Source organism: Spea bombifrons, chromosome 12, assembly GCF_027358695.1.
Source record: "Spea bombifrons isolate aSpeBom1 chromosome 12, aSpeBom1.2.pri, whole genome shotgun sequence".
Taxonomy (NCBI): Eukaryota; Metazoa; Chordata; class Amphibia; order Anura; family Pelobatidae; genus Spea; species Spea bombifrons.
The window spans coordinates 15,265,013-15,290,005 of NC_071098.1; the positions used below are offsets into that span (position 1 = coordinate 15,265,013).

The 24,993-nt window shown below is 40.0% G+C and overlaps 1 protein-coding gene across 1 annotated transcript; it reads left to right on the plus strand.

The window, feature by feature from the left end:
* Positions 1-2,485: 2,485 nt before the first annotated feature.
* LOC128470735 (myelin protein zero-like protein 2) lies at positions 2,486-23,724 on the plus strand. Its single transcript, XM_053452650.1, has 6 exons — positions 2,486-2,616; positions 6,462-6,613; positions 12,802-13,012; positions 13,450-13,588; positions 14,501-14,580; positions 22,708-23,724. Exons 1-5 carry the CDS (start codon positions 2,568-2,570, stop codon positions 14,550-14,552), a joined length of 603 nt encoding a protein of 200 aa, XP_053308625.1. The 5' UTR covers positions 2,486-2,567; the 3' UTR covers positions 14,553-14,580; positions 22,708-23,724.
* Positions 23,725-24,993: the final 1,269 nt, after the last annotated feature.

The following is a 24,993-nucleotide window of genomic DNA, read 5'->3' on the forward strand; positions in this document are numbered from 1 at the left end:
TTATAGACACGCTGACTGGTAGACAATTGGAATCTTAATTGTTAATAATGGTAATTGACTATATGAAGTCACCTGTGTTCAAGAAGGGGTTTTAGTTAGGACAAAAACACCCATTGTAAAACTCAGTTACATTAAATCAGGCTTTTAGTGAGTCAATTAAAGACCCTTGAGGTTCCAATGTATGATATGCAATACAATGAATATGTTTGGAAAGACAATGGTGAGATCATATAACCCCATTGTTATCAAAGGGAGGGGTCTCCGTTAAGTGATAACATGGTATTTGTCAGAATATGTAAATACAAGAATAAAAAGGAGCAAATACTTCAGACAAGATCAGAGACAATGGAAAAAGAAGTATCTGCCCCACCAAACACACGCAGATAACACACCCATGATTGGAATTGCCTGCATTGATAAATTGTGAAGACATTCAAGGATACGTCAAAAATTAACAACTAGCAAGCTCCCTTTTTGTTAAAAGAAGTCAAATAAAGTGAAGGTGTTGTAGAAACATAAAGGTCAGCAAACCAGCAGCTGGGCTTCTCCCAACAAATACATTTGATACAAAATGTTATCGATATATTGTGATGGTGCCCCCCAATCCCACTTGTATACCCTTGTGCAGATATACAAATCGTTGCACTGACTGATGCTTTAAGCTTCAGAACAAGAACAGAAATGGGGAGCAACACATTTTTAGACGCACTTCCTCCTGATGGGGACATTTACAGCTATGTCTGAGGAGCAATAAGATTACAACGACATAAAATACCCTTCCACCGCCTGTTATCATTTCAGCTCTCTCAGTGAGGCCGTATCATGCGCTAGCAGACATTACACTGATCTTCTTTCTCTATCCTCGTGATGTTTGGTCTCGCTTTGTGTCAGCAGCTCGGGAAAAAGTCCATGTCTGTCCTGATTATTGCACACAGCAACTTGGCCAAAGTCCTCCATTCCAATCTAAAATGCTTAGGATGATAGTCTGTCAGTCTCCAGAGACCTGGAAGTTGAGCTCAGCTCAGTGGCAGCCCTGGTGCAAGAATGCTTGTCTTATGCTTAATTATAATTTTGTTTTCCGATACGACACCTAGTCGCGCTTCTTATGTGTACTGGGGCACGTGTTATACGCTGTAATGTGACACTTATACTTGAGCTGTACTTGTACTTGCCTCTCTTTTGATATCGGCCTGATGCCATTGACTGTGCATAGACCATTGCCATTGTATGTCTGTATGCTACTGCTGACATGTCTGTATTTTGCTTTTATACCTTTTAATAAACGGAGAATTGAGTAAAAAATAAAAGAAAAAAAAAAAAATTATAATTTTGCAATAAACACAATTAGAAAACCATGCAGAAAAATAAGTTAGATTAAAGAACAGAGGGATAAGAGAATATTGCGTGTTGCCCCTATATTATCCCCTAGACCAAATTATACCCACCCTGCCACAACTGCCTATGTTTTGTTTGGGAGGGGGCTGCGTGAACTGGTGGTCCGGTGTGTCAGCAGTTGGTGAAGGCGCAGCTGTGTCAGACATTTAAAATCCACTCGGCCCCTCCAGTCTGTCCATTTTTCCCTGATGGAAGACTCAGATCTTAATCAACCCTTGATCTTGTTTTTAGATTCAGAATAATCATATACCTATTCTGTGCATGTTCAAATTCCCTCACTGTGTTAGCCTCTACCACTTCTGATGGGTGGCTGTTCCATTTAGCTACCACCCGCTTTGTAAAGTAAAACTGCCTTATATTGCATTCAAACCTCTGACCCTCTAGTTTTAGATTATGATTTCTTGTTTTACCGCTCTTTTGAAATACGCTGTAGTTTGTTAAATCTCCTTATGTATTTACAGTCCTCTCTCTCGTCACTCTTCTCTCTTGTTTTTTCCAGACTATACATGATAAGATCCCTTAGTCTTTCTTGATATTTTTTATCTTGCAAAGCATTTACCATTTTTTCTGGAGATGGGGGTCTCCGAAGCTGCACACAATTGTCTAGGTGAGGTCTGACCAGAGATCTACAAAGTGGACTAAAGAAATAAGCAGATTACAGGAGGCTGAAATTGGCTTCTTATTTGCCCCACTGACCTCATAACGGCTGTTGACTCCCATTCACTTCATTTTGTCAACTCATCAAGAACGGTTCATAATCATTACCGGATCCGATGATGTTTTGAAGAAGACCTTTTCATCCACAAATTCATTGTTGATTCCTCCAGCAGTAAGATATACAATTTACAGAGTATATGTATTGTGCTTTAAAGCAACGTAGCATTTACACCAACACCTGCCAAAGTGAAAAGAAATATTAAGTAGTAAGCATGCATGTTAATCTAGGCACAACTATACTAGATCTAAATACCTGTAAAACATATGACAGAGATCTGTTATGTGACATCATGAAGACACACCTGTGCCTGACTCAAAGCTTTCTGCCTGCAAAGTAACCCCTCCTGTGTAACCAGAGCTGGCAGGTGAGATCACTCCCCTAGACCTGTTCAGACATTCCTCCACAAAGAGTTCAGCGGCTGACTCACTCTTCCTCCCAAACATTCTGGGGAATCATGTCTGCTTTGGGCACCTTGGTCGTCTTGGGAGCCTTGTTTATCCTGGGTAAGTGAGAATGGGTTCCCCCAAACACTGGAGCGATTGATGTGGATGTTCAGCAGGAAGGTGGAGTTACAATAACTGTATGTAGTTATGATTTGAGCAGGCGCTCAACCTAGTTAAGGAAAACACCGGGGGGAAGGGTTCCAGTGTGAGTATTGGTAAAGTGACCAGATTTCTTTTTTAAAACCGGAGCCAATATGGATTAAGATCAATGGTCTTCTGTGGTATGGATTTTATATTGTCTCCAGTACAGATATGTGATTGCCTGAGTATGCATTTTACATGCTGCGGGTCTTTGCAGGTGGGTAGTATGTAAAATGCATATACTAATTAATTCATTGTTTGCTTTTCACACGTCACTGACCTAGACACATAAAAAAAGCATGTCTCCAGGAAGCCAGGAAAGGGTTAATACTCACATTCGAGTGTCTAAGGATTTGTAGTTTAGTGTTACACATTAACAAAGCTCACATGTTCTGTGTGCCACAAACAAGCGGAAGAGAAGGCTAGGATACTGACATCCAAAGACTATAGCGTGGTGGGGAGCTTGGCTCTACTGATATTAGGCAGTGTTGTAACAAAAATACCATGTCCCCCCCAACGAGACTTACAGTGAGGGTCCCAAGCTTCTCCCCACACCCTAACATACTAACATACACACATGCAGAAAAAATACACACAAATTCTAATACACACACTGTAACATACACACACTAACATACTTATCCACACACAGAATAACATAGTTACACAGACTAACATACTTATCCACACACAAAGTAACATAGTTACAGACTAACATACTTATCAACACACAGAGTAACATAGTTACAAACATTATAACATACTTATCCACACACAAAGTTACATAGTTACAGACAAACATACTTATCCACACACAAAGTAACATAGTTGCACACACTCACATACTTACACACACACAGAGTAACATACACGTACACTTTACCCCACACACGCATACAGTAACCTAGTTACACACAACCACCTTTGTTAGCTGAGGTTGTGATAACCCACCAGCGGTGACAGTTCTTGTTGTCCCTCGCAGTCCTCACATGTTGCTTATGTCTTATCACTGGGAAATGATGTCATATATCTTTGCTCATATTCAGTCAGCAGTATGCCGAGCTGGGGGTAAGTTGTGGTACTGGTTATGAGGACCCCTGTGGGACCTCCGTTATGCCAGAGTTATTAGAGTGTTAAGGTATCTTGCTTTTTTCAAAACATGTAATTTCACATGTGGTTGACCAGCATGTACAGTACTGCCATGCAGTATGGAGCATGTATAACTGAGTAATTGATTTTCTCCTGTAAGTGTATCCTTCCCAACAGCAGCATACCAAGGGTGGTGGGTTGAACAGATGTCTACGCGACCTGATGGCCACCTAACACGGGCCCGCAGCTTATTGCTCTGGAGCTCGCGCACCGTGTGACGAAATTCTCTTTTACCCGCTCAAGTTCTTGCTTCTCCTGGGCTGAGAGTTTCCTCACACAGCGTGCGAGCACCACAGCAGCAAGCTGAGGGCCCCCATAAGGAGGCAGTCGGGCTGCATACACGTCTGCGCAGCCCCAGTACTACTCGGTCGGCCCCTGGACCAATGAATTCTGTAAGAGAGGTGAGGGGGTGCGGGAGAATGAATGAGTGAATGTTTAGGGGCAGAAATTGGACAGGCAGGCTGTTTGGTGGGAGCAGAGGTGGCACAGGCAGGCTGTATAGTGGGGCAGCGGTGGCACAGGCAGGCTGTTTTAGGGGCAGAGGCCTACCATGTAAATGTCTGACTTAGTGTTCAGTGATAGGGGTTATGCTGCACTACCATCAATGTCTGGCTCAGTATATAGTGATGGGAGTTATGCTGTACCATATCTGTTCAGTAAATGTTATTTATTTAAACTTATTTATTTATAAGTTAAGTTTACAAATTTGTGAAATAAATATTCTTGCCAACATTATTTTTTTTTTTTGTGTGTGTGTAGGGGTACCACATACAGCATCTGCTCCAGGTGCCAAATACTCTAGTTATGCCCCTGTTTCTCACATACTGCAGGGGATAACTTTATATGGGAAATGTATACTGGTAAGAATGGGAGCTGTGGTTAACGTAGGCAAGCCGTAACACTGTTTCCACAGGGAAGCTCATAGACGCCATAAACCTCCCTGGAACAGGAAGGTTGTGTCTTCAGTCTGTGCCATTCTGATGAGGCAATGATGGCTAGTCACCATTAAGATTTTCATTTTAAAACTGGAGACTATTGGTCATAAAAAAAAAAAAAAAAAAAAAAAAAAAATTACTGTGGTTTGATTAATAAAGGATGGAGTAAAACTAACATGTTTTGTATAAGGCCATTGAGATTTCCTAAATGAAACACTGAAACTCTGAAACTGAGCCTGTGTGTTTAGAACATCTAGCGGTGCTGCCTCTCCAGTGATGGGAAACGCTGCTGGTGTTACTGAAATACAAGGATCATCGAGGCAAACACCATTTACTTCACTTCCATCACCTTCTCTCTTATCTTCCCCTGACTTCCAACTGTAAGCTCACAAGTAGGGCCATTCTTTGCATACGGTATAACAGGGCAGTCACCCTCGACTCAGAATGGCCCAGCATGGATGGATCCAGGGGGCCCGAGATAACTCGGCTTCAGGTTAGTGGCGCTGAGGCAATGATGCCAGAGAGGGGGAAAGCAAGCATTGGAGAATAGACTGTGGCGGTGAGTATGACGGTGTGCGTGCGTGTCTGGTTATGTTAGTGTGTGTCCTGAGAGAGGTAGAAAATAGGGTGAGACTGTGTGCGTTTATGTGTGTTTGAGTCTATGGTGTTAGAGTGTGTAAGCACATGATGTTAGTGTTTAATTTTAGAGTGCAGGGGTGAGCCTGGGGTTATTATTTGGGAGTGCGTGTATGTTAGTGTATAGCATTAGAGCGAGTGGGCATTAGAGCAACTAAGGTCACCAATCTTGCACAGGACACTGCAGAGACCCGGGCTCCTTGGTACTCATTTAAGCTGCCAATGATACAAGTGTCATCACTTTCATTTGAGGAAGAAAGCTTTTATTTTATCTAACACAATTTTAACATGCAAAATTTTAATACAATATTTACTAAATAACACGTATTATTACATATAAACAGAATGGAATTGCAGAGTACAGTGCATCTCATAGTAATTATTGGGTCTCTAGCAATACCCCTGGTTACTGAAAGGTCATCATGAAAAACACGTTGTGATCTCAAATTTTTTCAGTGTTTCCACTGATGGTAGTTCGATGATCACACTAATGGGAGACCAGAAAAATCTAAGACTCCCTGGGTCCCGCACCCCATTAGGCTCACAAGAATGCACTGTGTGTTCTGACCCCTTTCTATCAGAACCAGCATTAACTTTTACAGCAATTTAAGCTACAGTAGCTTGTCTGTTGGATTAAACCACACAGGCCAGCCTTCGCCCCACGTGCATCAGTGAGCCTTGCCCGCCGATGACCATGTCGCCGCTTTTCCTTCCTTGAACCACTTTTAATAGGTACTGACAAGAGCTGCAGTTTTGGAAGTGCTCTGACCCAGTCGTCTAACCATCACAATTTGGCCCTTGTCAAATTGTCTGAGGGCAATCTGCACAGCCTCCATAGACTGCATTAGAAGGCGCTGCGCTCCTTTAAGACACTGAGCGTAGTATATGATGTCACATTCTGGCACTCCATGTCTTTTAAGGCACCTAGGCAAGAGGAGGACTGTTGTAATTTTTCTTCCCCAGTTTTCCCATTCCACCTGTATTTGAAATCTCTATTATGCCACATCTTTCCTCATGATAAATGTTTTTCTTTTTAACTTTCAGTTTCCCCAATGGAAGTATTCACTCCCAAGGAATTAGAAGCTTTGAATGGCACAGATACCCGTCTGAAGTGCACCTTCAGCTCTTCGTCACCTCTGGGCGATGGTGTGTCAGTGTCCTGGACATACAGGCCACTCGTTGGGAATGAAGTGCATGTAAGTAGCAGATTCTGAAACATTTATTGCTGTATCAAGTATCCCAGGCTTTCCTTGTAGATGTAAAATCAATTCCGTGTAGGGGCGCTCATGCAAGATAAGAGAGAAAAAAATAATAGTGTAGAGCGTTTGAAAAAATAATTACATATATGGCGTCAAATGCACTCATAATAGTGCTTAAAATGTTCTTGCACTTCTTAAGTTGTTACACAGTTGGAAACAGAAGAGATTTAGCCAATGTTGTGATATTGTTACTCAGGAGCCTTATTAGAAATAAAACAGATTGCACTCACAAGATTCCATGCACATCCACATATATATGTGCCAAAAACGCTCCGGGAGAGGGTTTGGGAACCCTTCTGTGTCCAGAAATTATCTTCCTGGTGTAGTATTTCCAAAAATGTACTCCAACTTTTCTCCTTGTAGATGTTACAGGTTATTGAAGAAGTGGTAATTTATGCAATTCTGTTCATAGATTTCCAGACTGTATCAAATACCAACAATACAGCTAAATACTACCTTTTAGAGGTATTGCTTTTGTGCAAGTGAGTACATGCATCGTAAACGCATGTTATAACAATTATCCTGTACTGAGAGGGATGGCATTGGCTATGTATTTAAGCGGCAATTATATCTTGTTGTATATTTTCCAATTAGTAATTATGTTTGTACTTGTATTGTAACTAGAAACCACAGGGCCCTTGAGCAATTTTCGCACAAACTTCACTAAGTGCCACCTTTTCCCCAAACAGCTTGTGAGTACCTCCTTTTGCCCCCAAACAGCTTGTGAGTGCCCCAAAACAGCCTCCCTGTTCCAGCTTGTCGGTACCCCCCAACAGCTCTTTCTGAACAATTTTGAAGCGCTATGGAGAGACAGGAACATGTGGTTGCAGGGGTCGCTGGACCCACTGGAGTGAAGGGCCTTGTCGCAGTTGCAACTGCTGAGACCCCTCTAGTTACCCCACTGAAAGAATAGTCCCAGACGGTGCTTGTTAGCCCCTGATATTTAGTATCAGGGTCACTGTTCTGCATGTGTGAAGAAGCCTGGCTATTCTCGATTAGTCTATACGACTGGAAGATTTTACAGGCTGCCTTTTTCTATAGATGATTGCTATCTTTGGACAGGGCTGGACTTGCATTATCACTCTAGCTGTAACAGTTTGGGAAATGTATTCATGGATTAACAACTAAGGCTTTTCACTGAAAAGCACAACCTGTTGAATTTAGCAAGTTCTTAAATAGGTAGCCACATTCCAACAATTTTTTTATATATAGAAAATTAGGAAAATAGTCACAGACTAAGCCATAATTGTCTCTAAAGTTTCATGCATGAATAATATCCAAATCCATTGTACTTAATTGTATATGGCACAATGTAAAGAATATAATGGATAGAAGAAAAAAGGAAATGCCTAAAAACACTTCCATGAGGGATAAACCACAAGTAGTGATAGTAATAAATATCTTCTGAAAATAGTAAATGCCCAGAATAAATACAATTTGCCAGCAATGCAAGTCCAGAGACTCGCCATATGTGACAACTGAAACCTCAACACCCTCAATACCCTGGAGAGTTCATCCAAAGCGCTGTCTACTTTCGGTGGCAAGTCCCTTTAGTGAAGGTTACTTGCAGTACTGTGACAATCTTTTTGCAAATACACAAATTCCTTGTGTATTGTTGTAAGGAGTTGTTGTAAGGAGGAGTACCTATATCATTCAGGTTGTATTCTCAGAACTCAGCCCTTCTCTATCCAGTGGATATGGATACCTGCTATGCTTGGACAGGGTTTGACTGGAGTTTGCATCATAGATGAAGACCTTTGGGACTTTAGTTCGACATTGACAATCAAGCCGTTTACGGGAATGGATACTATGCTGAAGTTAACACATTTGGAACAAAGGGCGACATGCATCATTAGTAGCATAGTTGAATGCTCAACCTTTCATTAATAATAATAATAAAAAATTAGAAATTTGCTAATTCAGATTTTTAACGGGATTCTTAACTCGTCAGGTGACACAAAAGCATGTACCGATAGCCTACTGCCATGGAAACTTGAACATAACAGTTGGCATTATAGAGAATTGTTTTGCTCTGGTCTGCACAATGGAAAGCTTTTACCCCTTCTTTACTCACCATACTCAATATATGGCATGTTGCCATTTTCAGATTTATATGTTTGAGCTAGAGATGTTGGAATCCTACACCGAGATTTAATAAGATTAAAACAACTGTGTGTAGGTGGAACGCTCAAGTGCATGCACTTCAAACCCATTGTTATGCTCAAAGCTTAACAATGGGTTGATCATCACATATGCCTCCCTTGCCAAGACAAGTGCAAAGCCAAAATCCTTTGTCAAGTAACCTTGAAAAGGTCATGTTATCGTAGGATATATCCATTAGCTAAGGCTCTCTCTTCATGTGCAGGTTGGACCCCTGGGTGCTCTGTGGCCACCAAGATGGAAAGTGCCAAAAGAGATGACCTAACCTAAAACTAGCCAGAAGGGTCAGGGAAGATGGCATACCAAAAACGTCAAAATTAACCCCAAGTCTGGTACAATGCAATGTAGCCTATCAAACATAAAACACGGGAAACAAACAGAAACACACACTCTGTAATGTATAATACCTGTGTAAGTAACTAGGAGAAGAGGTATAGCCATACAAAGTGTGCCTTCTGTGGCAAGAATAAGAAATAATATTCCTGGGGGCTGTGGTCAATGTACTAACAAGTAAGGACATGACAGATCATTATTGACCAGCATGTTTCTGTTCCGTGAGCCGTCTAAATTTCACATTACTGTGTCCAACAAGACTTTCTAGTTTAAAAAATGTACTTTAGGGCAAGTTTTTGCCACTGCAGAAGCTCAGAACAATCAATGTGGTAGAGTATTGTGAAAATATATTTGCAGATGGATATTTTAATGTCTGTTTACCTCATTATTATTAGTAGTAGTTGTATTGTGCTTTTGCAGATATATCCAATATTTTGGATATATCTATATTTTGGTGCAATTTTGGGCACCTATTCTAAAGAAGGATATCATAGCACTAGAAAGGGTGCAGAGGCGGGCTACAAAATTAATAAAAGGAATAGAGCACTATAGTTATGAAGAAAGGTTAACTACCGTATTTGCTCGATTATAAGACGACCCTGATTATAAGACGACCCCCCAAAATCTGAATATTAACTTAGGAAAAAAAGAAAAAGCCTGAATATAAGACGACCCTAAAGGAAAAAAGTTTTACTAGTAAATGTTAATTCATGTAAACTATTTTTTTTAATAAAAGCTATGATTGAGAAAAATATTTTGTTTTTGTTTTTATTTCTTTATATTTTCCAACCTGTCCCCCAGTTACACACATCTGCCCCCAGGCTTGCCACACCAATATGGCACTGTGGCCCATGATATGCCTTTTAACCCTCTATATGCCACTGTGCCCCATGGTATGCCTTTTGACCCCCTATGTGCCACTCTGCCTCCAGAAATGCCTTATACCCCTATATCCCATTCTGGCATTTAGGGGGTTAAAATGCATATTATGGGGCAGAGTGGCATATAGGGAGGTATAAGGCATTCCAGGAGGCAGAGTGGCATTAAGGGAGTTAAAAGGCATTATATAGAGCACTCTGCCTCCAGAAATGCCTTATACCCCTATATGCCACTCTGGCATTTAGGGGGTTAAAAGGCATATTATGGGGCAGAGTGGCATATAGGGAGGTATAAGGCATTTCAGGAGGCAGAGTGCACTATTAAATGCCCCCTTAACGCCACTCTGCCTCCTGAAATGCCTTATACCTCCCTATATGCCACTCTGCCCCATAATATGCCTTTTAACCCCCTAAGTGCCAGAGTGGCATATAGGGGTGTAAGGCATTCCAGAAATGCCACACACACACACACACACACACACACACACTCTTACTTACTTACTTACCGGTGCTTCCAATTTCCTGCTGTATTGCCGGGGCAGCGGGTTGACGTCTCATTCCGCGGCAGCCAGAAGGAGGTGGAGTTGGCAGCGGGGGTTTGTATGCGTCCGTCGCAAATACCTTCCCCGGCTGTCAGAGATCAGGAACTCTGGAACTCTGACAGTCGGGGAAGGTATTTGCGACGGACGCATACAAACCCCCGCTGCCAACTTCACCTCCGGAAGCACCGGTAAGTGTGTGTGTGTGGGGGGGGGGGGGCGACGACAGGAGGATCCAGGTCCCCTGCAGCGGTGCGGGGGATCTGGATCTTAGTCTCCTAATCAGACCTCTATTTGAGGTCTGATTAGAAGACGACCCCGATTATAAGACGAGGGGTATTTTTCAGAGCATTTGCTCTGAAAAAAACCTCGTCTTATAATCGAGCAAATACGGTAATTTAAATCTGTTTAGTTTAGAAAAACGTCGCCTCAGAGGGGATATGATAACGTTATATAAATATATTCGGGGCCAATACAAACCATTGTGTGGAAATCTGTTCATAAACAGGACTATGCATAGGACACGTGGTCATGCGTTTAGACTGGAAGAAAGGAGATTTAGACTAAAGCAGAGGAAAGGGTTTTTTACAGTAAGGACAATAAGGATGTGGAATTCTCTGCCTGCAGAGGTAGTTTTATCGGAGTCTGTAGACGTTTAAACTGCAACTGGATGGATACCTGGAAAAACATAATATTCGGGGATATAATCTTTAATTATGGGGAAACAGCTTATTGATCCAAGGAGAAATCCTACGGTTTGTTATAACATATGCTCTTTCCACACTGTTTAAGTACAGTATTGATCTTGGCAACAATAAATGTCACAGAGGATATCCTGATTGCCTACCTTTAATATTTGTGAGACCAATCCATTTTTTTAACCTTTTCACGCCATATTGCCGGACTTCCCTGGATAACTGTGCACCTTGGGACCTATTTCAGTGGCTATATATTTTAAGAAGCCTTTATGGACCTTTTTACATTTAACTTTGTTACGGTCATTGATAAGAATCTGAACCATGAGATAGGCATCTGTTTTTCAGAATGACTTGCATGATTTCTATTTATGTTAATTTTTTCATATGATTGACCATAGTATCTATAAATTAGTTTTATTTATTTGCTCCTGATGAAATATATACTCATTAACTATTTTTGAAGATTGGGTTTAGGTATATGGCTTATAAATATAGCATTTAAAATACATTAACGCTTGAGGCAATCCACAGTTTTGGGGGGTGCAGGACTGACATTTTGATTGCACCTCAATCAACTTTTACATTTTTTTTTTCTTTGAGTTCCACATAAAACCTATTTTCACAGAGTGCCATCTGTGGAAGTAACAAATGTTATCTAGAAATGTTAGTATTTATCAGACTTCTGAAAATATTGAAATAAAATGTACAAAATCATAGCAAAGTTGATGTTTTCCTTGTTATTTATTGTTTTTTATTGCACCTTTTACTCTTTGTACTCAACATTTTGTCTTGGTTCTTTCAACATTTAGTACAAAATTATTACATTAAATAGATAAAGAGAAAGGGTGGGGAGATAAAGAGAACGAAGATAGATTAAAAGAAAGGGAGCTAGATAAAGGAGAGCTAAAGAGAGAGTGGAGAGGTGAGTAAAGCAAAAAAAAAAAGAGATAATGAAAATGGCATCAAGGAGAAAGGTAAGGAGAAAAGGGAGAGATAGAGAATGTGTGCACTAGGCCAAGTCCTGGGTGCTGGGCAAGCCCTGTGGATACACATCCATTTCTGGTCACTCGCCGGACCAGCACCATTCATTTGCTATGCAATTTACATAGTATTGTGCTTCCCCATTTCATGGTGATTGCATGCTACGGAGCGCAAGGAGAGGCCCCAAGCAGATATCAATATTAAAGACGGCCCTGTGTAAAGCACACATAGTCCCACACTGGTCACATATCACCATCTTGAAGTTTAAGGTCATCGTGATCTCTCTATTCTTTCTGAATACATATAAGTTAAGGTGGTACACCGTTTTCTGTGTAAAAAGGCTACACCATTTAGGATGAACCTGGAACTTTCACCGTGATGTGTGTAAGGGCAAGTTGGCGCTATCTGTGTTGAAATCGGAAAAGTAAAAATCAACATGACTCCAAATTCACAGAACTGCCTTCACAATAAATAATACCTGTTTCTGTTAATGTGTGGATCATAATTGAAACTGCTCCTGTCTCTCCACTTTTTAGCTCTTCTATTACCAAAAGCAACCTTTTCCTCCACATGAAGGGAGATTTCTGGGTCGTGCCGTATGGGATGGAAACATTAAACGTAGTGATGGATCTATTCTACTGAGAAACCTGCATGAAATGGACAATGGAACCTACCTGTGCCAAGTAAAGAATCCGCCGGATGTTCATGGAGAGAGGGGCGAGATTCAGCTCAGAGTGGTGTACAAAGGTGGGGGGCTGGGATTCTCAAAAAAAAATACAAATATATTTTTTTCATTTTTTTTAGTATTTTCACCAACATTGAGTAGTATGCAAGTTTACGTATATGTATCGTGGTGTTTTAAATCAAGAAACATTGTCTCTGAGAAATGTATTCACTAAACCATGAATTTGAAGGTGAGTTGCAACATATGAACTCCCCATTATGCATTATGAAGGACCAAACTAGGAGAAGGATTGAGTTTTTCATTGAAATTACAGAGGACCAACTCAGTTGTCCCAATATGAAGTTGGTCTGCTGCTTTGTAATGTATAGTTGTATCTTGGAGTTGCCATCTTTTGACTCACTTGCAAACTTGTGGTTTTGTGAAAAAATGTTGTGGAAATTTGTGTCATGATTGGTTTTTCTATGGCTCTGATGTCTCCTTTCTCTTTTGTTCCCCATAGCAAAGGTCTCAGAAATCCATATACTGTTGTTGGCTATTGGAATTGGCAGTGCTGTAATTATACTGGTGGTCTTGGCAGTGGTTCTGTGGCGGTACTATCGTACACAGAAGAGGAGTACTCCTGTATCCATGTTGGAATGGTAAAAAGTCATTTTAAGGATAATAAAAAAGCACAGATGGCTAATTCAGTCATTGCATACCGCATGGAAAAACATAGGAGTGGACACTGATCTAGACAATACTCAGTTGTAATGGACAAAGGACCATTTTTGCCAATCCAAACTGGGTTGTGTTATGTGTAAACCCTAAATTATGAGCCAGATTCTTTACATGTATCAATTGAAAGGCATAGCCTTGTACAACAATAACAATTCACTTCTAGATAAGAAAAAAACCTTTATTGAAAAACAAAAGCTGCAAACAGCGCCAGAAATCTAGATGAACGAAATGATCCTCTAGATCAAATCATTAAACTATGACAATATAATTTTTCATGTAATGACCAAAATTACGGTATGATAACATAACATATGATAAAATGGACAATAATCAATATAATCATCAGCATAGACGGTTAACTAGAAAGATTAATAACACTTAAATGTATAGTCAAAAAGTGACTATAACAAACATCCAATGTGCAACATTGTAATTAATCTGAATATTAATCTGATTTTATCTGTCTATATTATGGATAAGAACAATCTAAAAAAAAATGACCGATTACTTTAACATGTGAGTTAGGATCTAATAAATAGTGTACATTCTGGCCAATATTACCATATAATTTATCCCTCATCTGCAATCAGTAACAAGTAAGCAAACATGCTGAATTCATAGAATGCTGCTGCCTGGTTCAGATCCCCAACAGTCATCTAACCCCCGGGCCAGCTTCCGGGAGAGATGGAACAAACTGCTGCTCCCAAAATCCCAACATGCTGTTTGGGGGGAGAAAAAGCAGAGGGCAGAGAATGTGCAGAATACAAATTCAGTAGAAATGTATAGAAGATTCATTTTGCACACACTGATTTTATTCCTGTTTCTTTACTCAGTACAGAAAAGTTAAATGGAAAACCACACGACATGATGGGTGTCATTGCCTAACTCTTGAAGACAACCCTTAGAAGTTCAGGTAAAGTTAAAACGGAAGTTGGGATTACTATGAATTCACAAGGCTGGGAGATGGGAATAGGAGAGAAAAAAAAAAACTTTCTTGCTCCTTATAACCACTAGTTTCTGCCGTTATTGTCCATTGTCAAGGAGACCACAAGGAGGTGTTTGTGCTTGCATAGTCTGCGGGGAGAACCTGAGCTAATTGACACTTAAGTCCAAAAACAAAAGAATGGAAGTTTTTCTTAGGGCTTCAGTCAGATTAGCCCCAATATCCCAATCCACACCCATGCAGTGAGGCACTTGGTTCCTGGTACATTTATAGGGCTGTGCATATATACTTAGGTGAGAGTTTATAGCAATGTGGATTAATTAATTGAGTCTAAATATTGGTTATGATCCACAATTTGTATTCCACTATAAGTGCAGTTTTGAGGCTAAAAATAACATTAACTACAATGTCTCATTTAAAGGAACAATCAATCTCTCTACACTGGAACACTCTATATGAGTGAGTGCATTCCGGTGCTGTGGTAAATCCTATGAGGGCAATCTGGGTGCTGGGCAAGTTTTGTGAGGGCAATTTGGGTGCAGGGGCAAGTCATAAGGATGCAGTCTAGATGCTGGGCATGTCCAGTGGATGCAACCTGGGTGCTGCTGCAAGTCCTATGAGTGCGATCTGGTTGCCGGGGCAAATTCTGTGAGTGCAATCTGAGTGCTGGGGCAAGTCATGTGGATGCAATCTAGGCGCTGGGCATGTCTTGTGGATGCAATCCGGGTGCCACGGCTGGCTTTGGGCGTGCGCCATTAATACTAATGTGGAGTTTTCACTTGATCGCACTTTGGCAGTTTTCTGGGGGGGGGGGTTGTTCTAACTTTAACAGCATAAAATTTAGTTTTGTTGATCTGTGATGAATCAATGTTCATATTCTTAATTGTGCATTCTGATGGGCCAAATTTTCATAATTTCTTCTAGCTGGTCCTTTTATGTACTTAAACTGGCCCTTAATAATGTATACTTGTAGACACAATACAACTACTTGGTGTAAAAACTCGGAAAGCTTGAACTAATGGCCCAGCACATTGATATTAAAATACTGATGTGATATTGGGAGTTTTGTTGTACCACCGTCAATGTCTGGTTCACTATGTAATGATTGGAGTTATACTGTTGTGGTTGTGGTAATGAAAGTTGTTGCATACCACTGTCAGTCTCAGTATGTATATATTGATGGGAGTTATGCTGTACCAAGCTCAGTCTCAAAGTGTGAATAACTCGCTCGGTTTGGGAAAATTTGTTTTACAATTTTTAATTAACTCAGCAGTTCTAATATCATGAATTTTCTTTATTTATCTTCTCAAAATAACCTCTGTATAGATATACTGGGGGCACAATTTTCTGTTCTTGCCTCAGGTGCAAAAGAGAGCTTTGCCCCTCTCGCTCAGCTGCTTCATTAAAGTCATATCAATGGATGTAACTGACGCATTTAGTGTAATGCTGTTAGAGGGCCGAAGGTATCGCTGACAAGCTGTTTGGGCCCAAAAAAGCACTGACAAGCTGTTTGGGGACAAAGCTGGCACTGTGGGAATTGAGTGACATGATACATGGTGAAATCGGGGGGGGGGTGGAGTAAAGAAATTGGTGTGGTTAGAAGGGTTATGTTTGTTAAGGGGAGGGGTTTACCTTATAGCCACACCCACCTGGGGCACCAAAAAATGTTTTGCACCCAGGCATCAGTGACCCTAGGCTTGGCCCTGCCATTAAGTATGTAAATTATATATTGTGAGATAAGGAGAAATAGAAAATAGTTCTGCCTGCCCTAGCGTTGTAGGGTCTTCTGCCCTGCTATTTATAGAAGTTATAAGGATAAATTATGTAACAGTAGTTTCCCCCATTGCCATCCAGATGTTATCTTGGGTGCCTACGTCATTGAATGAGACTAAGATTACAAAACAGGCAAAACCAATATGTAAGTTTTGCATTAAAATGCATTGCCTGGTCTTTGGAGAATTTCTTTCCAGAAAAGGTAAGTTAGTGTTTATGCTAAGTAAAGATTTATTTCTGTGTTATTAGAATATATTTTGAGAGACTAATTCAGTTATTTTTAAATTCCCAGAGGGCCACTATCTATTAAAAAGAACAGTCAGGGTACAAGATCTCCTACTGCATCCTGGTTTTGTAGATTGGCATGGATTCTTTTGTCTGAGAGTCATGTGAGTGTGCTGTAGACTACCATTAGGTGTCATACATTGCTTAGCAGTGTTTTATTAAAACGGTAAACAATAATCCCTCAAGTACTACTCTTTTCCTTTGGTTGGCTTGTTAGGACCCAACACTGCCCTAACACTGATTTTATGAATGGGACATACTAAAATAGTAGAAAAACACTCAGGACCCCAATTGTAGAACCACACAGTGACCATTTAATAGCATTAGCCACTGGAATATGTATTTGTGCTGACTATAGAAGTATGCATTTTGAACTAGTTCACCAGGCTAGCACAGCATACTCTTGTGTCAGCATGCCTAGAACCAGTCACGCCACAGTAACAGAGCAGCTTTGTATTTAAAATGTATGTTGAAAGGACTCATGGAGCCCTTGTTAAAGCAGAGCAGAGTGTTACCTTGTAATTTACTTTTTTAATCCAAAAGCAGAGCGAGATTAATCAGAATGCCTTCACTACATCTGTTGGTTTTTTTTTGTTCCATCCCTGCTCTTTTGCTGATATTTTGGACAATACTATGCTTCCAACTTTGTGGGAACAGTGAGGAAGGCCCTTTTCTGTTCTAGCATGACTGTGCCCCAGTGCACAAAGCAAGGTCCATAAAGACATGGTTGGATGAGTTTGGTGTGCTAAAACTTGACTGGCCACACAGAGCCCTGACCTCAACCCCACGAGCACCTTTGGGATGAACTGGAACGGAGATCGTGAGCCGGACCTTCTCATTAAACAGCCTGACCTCACAAATGCTCTACTGGATGGACAGAAACTCTCTAAAATCAGAAGAGTGGAAGCTGTTATAGCTGCAAAGGGGGACCAACTAAATATTAATATCTGTGTATTTAGAATGTGATATCATCAAAGACAAAGTACAAATTTCTACTTTGTCTTTGTCTTGTACGGTAAGATCGGAACAGGGGTTTGCAGAAGACTGAAGAAAGTTGGTGATTATAGATGGGTGGAAAACAATTTAATGTGTGTTTTCTGGTTACCTGGCTGGTGTATTTAGGGTGTGTTGAAGCCTTTATCGCTGTGCTGAAAACTAGGAAGTTATAGATTGCATGTACACATGCTACTCTAAAGCATTACATTCAGCACTAGCCCTGATACAAGAATATTTCCTGTGCTCCTTCCCCACTTGGTCTTCAAACACATACTCTGAGGGGTAGAAGGGGATGCAACTCTTTTCTCCAGTGGGAGATCTGGGCACATACAACACTGTCAATGATGTCATGATGATGAGACAGTAATCACAGAGACACCCACAGAATCAAGGAACAGATCTGTGTCATAAAGGGATTGATCTCCTGGTCTTTCTGTGCTTTATTTGCAGCTCTACATGTAGCCACCAGGGCATCTATGGTAACGGTACCTATAGGTATATTAGTGTAGCGTTTCTGTGCTCTTATGTTTTTTTTTTCTCTGCTTTTGGTACCCTATATAACTGGGCAAATCAATGTGAAAGTTGGCAGAAAACAAATACTGATGAAGCAAACATAGATTGTGTCACTGATTCCTACAAAAGGGGCACGACTGAACTATTAATGACACCAAACAGCCAGTTTTAGTGCCTATTTGCTGCATGTTGTGTGGCCTGCTTAGATGCCCCACAAAAGTAGGCGCATCTTTTTACTATATCAGTAGCAAATAATTGCAGCATTAATACTTGGAAACCCAGTTTTGCTTTAGTGAATGTCAGTAGACATGCTTCGCTTATGTTCTGTCTTAAAAAGTGTATTAAGCTTAAAGAAGTTTTTTGAAGTACACATCCTGCAAAAGAAGAGAAATTTAGTGCCAATTCAATGGTATTTTGTTTTGTTAGAACTAAAAAAAATAATGGCGGATGCGTGAATAGTCCAACCAAAAGGAGAAGTCTTTACAATTTCTACTAGAGCAATGTCAGAAAATGAGCTGATGCCAAGTGTTCGCAAAAATAAATACATGAATTACAAATATATTACATCTAGACTAGCATACTATTTAGTTCTATATGTGTGAAATTGTATTGAGGCCGCTGGAAGCAACTCCTGCCAGCCAGGAAAAAATGCTGCGTCAGATGTAGAAAAATGACTTAACCTTGTCATGAGCTCATGGGAAATTGCTGTGCATTGCAGGTCTTTTCCAAGTGCAGTCTGCTGAGATTCCACATAGACACAAAAATGTTGCCTCCCCAGCTCTTAGCATAACTAAGTTCATTTATCAAAAATGGCTTGAACGTTTTTTTTTAATTTTCTTAAATATTTGGTATAGATATTTGGTTTCAAAGCAAATAACTATTTTACCACAAGGAGCCGTGACGTGGTATAAGGTGGCAAAAAAAAAAAAAAAAAAAATTATGTACCACCCTCCTCCTCACCCACATTTAAAGAGCCAGCCTTCCAGCAACAATGAGCAGCTTTATAAGAGGGAGTAGATAGTTTAATGGTATACTGTCTTTACACATGCCTGCCCATAAACACACACATGCACTGCCCTTACACGCTGCCTTCATACACACCTGCCCATAAACACTCATATACACATACACTGCCCTTACACACACTGATATGCTCAAGTTCTAAATACTTCCTACACTACATTCCTTTTACATGATCTTGCAGTGAAAATCACTGTAATTACAAGAAAGGAGTTGTAACACTTCCCTCTTCCTGTGACAAATATTAAAGGATGAGACGCCTGTTTTAAAACATGAGATGCGGCAACAAGGTGGCAGTTCCCGCATACATCACAACAATCACAAATCTAATTTGTATTATCGCTCTAAAAGGAGAAAAAAATCATAATGTTTTATACATATGTAAATGAATATTTTTTAAATATGATATGAACATATTTTCTTAAGTATATGACTTTTACTGAAGAAGGAAATAGCGTCAGCTGTGTGTGTTTCATACCTTACATTAAATGAAAGGCTTTTTTTGGCTTGTTACATTATGATAAATTGTTAATGGATCAGATTTGTCTCCTGTTACACAGTTAGAATTATTTTGTTGAAGTATACAAATGAACTACCTCTTCTGTGATTTGGCTAATATAAATATTTCACAGATATATTAATCTGCACTCACGCTGTATTGCAAATTAGTCATGTATTTGTGTTCTTTTATTGAATGCGCAGACTCAGACACATCTCTAGATGACTTATGCGTTTAAATGTTTAATGAGGCATATACACACCTTACATTAAAGCGTTACAACTACAAAATAATAAAAGATGGGGGTCTATTTGTAATAACAGGAATAAGGGAACAATCAATAAGTGAAACACAAGCTTTCTGTTGAGCTCATGAAATGTTTCATGAACAAAATACAAAGTGTTACTTTGTAGGGGGATCTTTTCACTTTGTGCTAGACAAATGGCTAGGAGAAAAGATATTTAAACCGCTCCTCATTATTCAATGAGCGTGCATTGACATAAAATGTACAAACATGGCTGAGGTTGGCTGCGCATGTATATCACATTATGTCACGATACTCACGTACAGCATTTTGAGATTGAACAGAAAGTAATCTGGGTAAGTGTGAATGTGTGTGTGCAGCACCAAAAACACAGGGGCGTAACTAGAAACCACAGGGCCCTGGTGTGAAAATTGCTCTGGGCCCCCCAATAGCTGGTATGTGTCATCATTGCCCCCAAACAACTTGTCTGTGCTTTTTTTGCCCCTTGCCCCCCCTCCTTTCCAACATACACTCTGGCACACATATGTAAACACTTACATAAATTATTATTTATCGTTTTATATAGCGCCATCAAACTCCGTAGCGCTGTCCAATGGGTAGACAGGACATAACAAGTAGCATGTAAAATAACTAAATGACTGACAGAGACAGCAGGTGAGGAAGGCTTACAATCTATAAATGATACACACTTACTCATACTCCCTAACACACAGTCCATCTAATCCACTTAGACATCCATGCTCACATACAGGCCCAGACTGGTCATCGGGCACGGCAGGGCCGGATTGACTTAGGGGCTGATGGAGCTGCAGCTCCAGGCCCCCATCTTAAAATAGGCCCAGTCAGGACCGGACTGACTGGGCCTATGCGGCCTTTACGACCGCATTAACGCAGGGCATAAGGGGCACCTACCCCTTAAGCCCGCTGCGACCAGGTCCGCCACTCTAAGGGGCCAGGAAGCCCCCACCAGGGCCGGCCTTACCGGTGTGCGGCCGCACAGGGTTTAAATTAAAACATCAGGGTTTTTTTTTTTTTTTTTTTTACTTTATTTAACATCCTCCATGTTAAATAAAGTTTTTTTTTTAACTGTATTCAACATGGAGGATAGAGGATGTTAAAGCAAAATGTTTTAATTGAAGCCCTGTGCGGCCGCAGACCCCTAAGGCCGGCCCTGGTGGGGGCTTCCCGGCCCCTTAGAGTGTCGGACCCGGTTGCAGTTGCGGCGGGCTTAAGGGGCCCTGCGTTAATGCGGTCAGTCCAGTCCTGACTGGGCCTATTTTAAGGTGGGGGCCTGGAGCTGCAGCTCCATCAGCCCCTAAGTCAACCCGGCCCTGCCGTGCGCCTGGTCGCAGTTGCTGCTTGCTCCGGCAACAATGTAACTAGGGTGAGGAAGGGGGGGGTGCAGTGAGAAGGGGCAGAGGGGGGTTAGATAGTGAGAAGGGTTAGATAGTGAGAAGGGACAGAGGGGGGTTAGATAGTGAGAAGGGGCAGAGGGGGGTTAGATAGTGAGAGGGGGTACATAGTGATAAGGGGCAGATAAGATGGGGAGAGGGGGTAGTGTGAATGAGTATGAGAATGAATGAATAAATGTGTGGATGAATTGTGTAAATGTGTATGACAATGAATTCATGTGTGGATGAATTGCTTGAATGATTTGTGAGACTGCATTGATGAATGTGTTAATGATTTGTGTGAATGAGTGAGTAAATGCAAATATGGTACATGAAGGGTGGGCTTTAACAATAAATAAATAAAAATGGGCTGCTCAGGCTTAAAGGCCCGAGCCTTTTATTTTGTCCCAGTCCGGGCCTGCTCACATATATATATATATATATATATATATATATATCTATCTATATATATATATATAATATGTTCCTGTCTCCCCGTGCCGGTACAAGGGCTCTTTCTAAACTATTTTAAACCGGTACGGTACGAGGAGACCCTCCATCTAAAATCCCCAAACCCTCCAAAAACTCTTATCCTACATGTGAGCCAATTAATTGGGAGAATATTTAAAAATGAACTTCTAAACCAATTTAACCATAAACTGAATCACTTCAAATTACCAGTTGCACTATGCATTACGAAGGGCCAGCCCTGACAGTTCCAGCAGTAAGAAGCTCCAACCGGGACTGTGTAATGAATAATTACAGCTGCAAGTTATTAAAGGCAAGTGACTTAAAGTGACCCTACTACCATTGTATGCATTTTCATGAAATATAATAGCTAAGCGTCCCATTTACAGTTTGTCCCTCTTGCAAATGCACATAGGGGTTATGCAGAATATCTCTTTGCATTTGCCTTTTTTAGCGTCCCCCACCCAGCTCTTGGGCTTGCTAGTCAAGGTATGAGTGCAGTATACTGTCACCACCAGCCATTGCTTGGTTACGTGAGAGCTCCATGAGGCTAACAATATCACAAAGGAGGGGATGGACTTCAGCCCTGGAGCTGCAACTTCTCCTTAACATAAGTACTGTAATATACATTATTCAACTTGCAGAAATGGTGAACTACTTTAATATGCATTTTATTGGTTAGTCTGTACTGGACACAAGACACTAGGGATGGTCTTTCACAACACATTAGGAAGCTTAATAGTTATTTTTTCTCACCTGCAGACTGAACTGTTTGTGATTCTCTGTCAGATAAATAGTGCAAACAAAGAGCTGATGTTGATCCATTGATTTTAAATCAAAATTAATACTATGTTTCTTTCTTATTTTTTCCTTGTCTTTCTGTTTAGGTCACTTCAGTCCCTTCAGTGGTCCTGGGTCTTTCAACCAGCTTCATATTTCTTGCAAGATTTAGAGCTTAAATATGGAAGATGTTTTAAAGTGACTCTTGTAGAGCGATGCAACTGCCAGAACCTGTGGAGATCTTGCAGAGTCCGTTTGTGGTCTTTGGATTCCATTAGCGCCTTAAAAGTGGATTGCGCTGATTTTTTTTTTAATATTTCGTGTATTTGAGAGAAAACCTGTTACTATGTTTTATCTCCTGTCAAGAAAATACTATGTTTGCCTGCGACTGATAAAGCCTCTTGGCTGAAACTGCCTTTGAAAAAATCTAATGACTAAGGATTAGAAGCGTTATGGGAATTGGATGAAATATGACCAGCACTGCCTGCTTTACGCAGATGTCTTCCCATGTGCACATCAGTCATGCATGTGATTGTTAATTGTTATAATGGTACCAGCAACATCGCATTTCCTACTTTTTAAACTAATGTAACTGTAAATGTAAATTCTCCGTTTATTGTAATAGAAGCAACAGAAGACATCACAGCACAATACTGCGAAATAGGATGTTATACAACAGTAACGTCGGTTCAGCACACCCATAAGTACATCCAAACGAGTAGTGTACAAAAAGTCACATAAAGAAAGTATATATACTCTTATACAGTGAAAAGCATAACATACAATCAGTAAGCGATACATGGGTGTAGACATAAATCACAGTGGTGCAGAACAGAATACACTTATACAGGCAGATACCAGATTAGCGATTCATGTGCGATGGGAAATCGGTAACCATCGTAGTATGAAACCATCGCTGAGGCCGCAAAGGTAGTCCACAGCAGAATAAACGGAGAGCCAAGGCATAATATTAAAAGGCACATAAGAACCTGTATAAACAACAGAAAAAAAACACAAACTAAACGATGCGCGTGTTGACGGTGTCAGTCGATAAAAGGAAAAGAATAAACAGATTAATGTAACTGTAAATGAAATAAATGTGTTCCTTCTTTTAGATGGAAAAATTTGTTTTCAGAAAAATTTATTAGGTATATATGGAGAAATACTCAAAATACTTTACAAAATACAGCAACTTAGGGTAGCACTAAGGGAAGGTGGTTTTCATATTGTATGAATAAACTTTATCTGTAGACCCATAGGTTGCTACTGTAGGTTTTAATGTGTATAATATGTTTTGTTAATTTATCTAAACCATATTGTCTATACCCCCCCGACCTTCATTGTTCAGGATTATAACCTGATAAAATACAAATAGAAAAAGGGAGTTGCTTTAAATACGTTTTTGAAAACTATAATTATTTTTGAAACAATATTTTGAAGAGATCAAACTCTATATTATAACACATTTTCTTTTTCCATATTTTAGTGTACCCACACAAATTCTGTTTTTTTCAAATACAGGTAGAGTTTTAATCTTTATGCAACTCTTGTTTTTGTCTTTCATTTAGTGTGAATAACAAATTCACACTTTTTTCTTCAATTTTACTTTTTCCACAAATTAGATGCCACTAATAACAAATACCCCCAATACTTTGAGCTTTGGATTGGGGCAAATTTATTATTTTTAATGTATATTTCTTTTTTTAATATTTATATTTATTTAATTTTCCAGGCAGTTTAACACAAACATAGAATACATCGGTAAGGTATTGCAATAACGGTTCTTTCTTGCCGACAAAGAAATATATAATCTTCAATACGTTTAAACAATTATTCCAAGCAAAACAAGTTGTCCAATCCTCATTCGTTGCTATATTTAATATTACAATAAATTATATATTTATTTAAGGACTTTATAAACGAACAAGCGCTATATTCCTGGCCCCACCGAATGGAAGAAAAAAGAAAAAACAACAAAAGAATAAATTACAGGATATTTGGCATAAGCTATAAATATAGCAGCCAAATATCAATGACAGATACCACATATATCATTCATACGTCAGTCATACTTAGGAGGAGATGAGAAACAGATGGGGGCTAGCTATTGATCAAGAGTTGGGTCATAGTTGGCGTCAGGCCTTTGTCCAAACAAAAAAGTTCGTCCACTCAATAAGCCTAATAGAGATTTATATTAAGATAACTTACAGATGGTACCTGGTCCCAACTAGACTTAATAAAATCAGTACTGTACATTCAAATAGATGCTGGCGTTGCTTTTCCCATACGGGCACCTTTGTTCATATCTGGTGGGAGTGCCCGCAATTGTTAAATTTAAGAAAAAATCTCTTGCAACTACTTGGATCACTTTTTCACAGTCTGGAACAATTAGA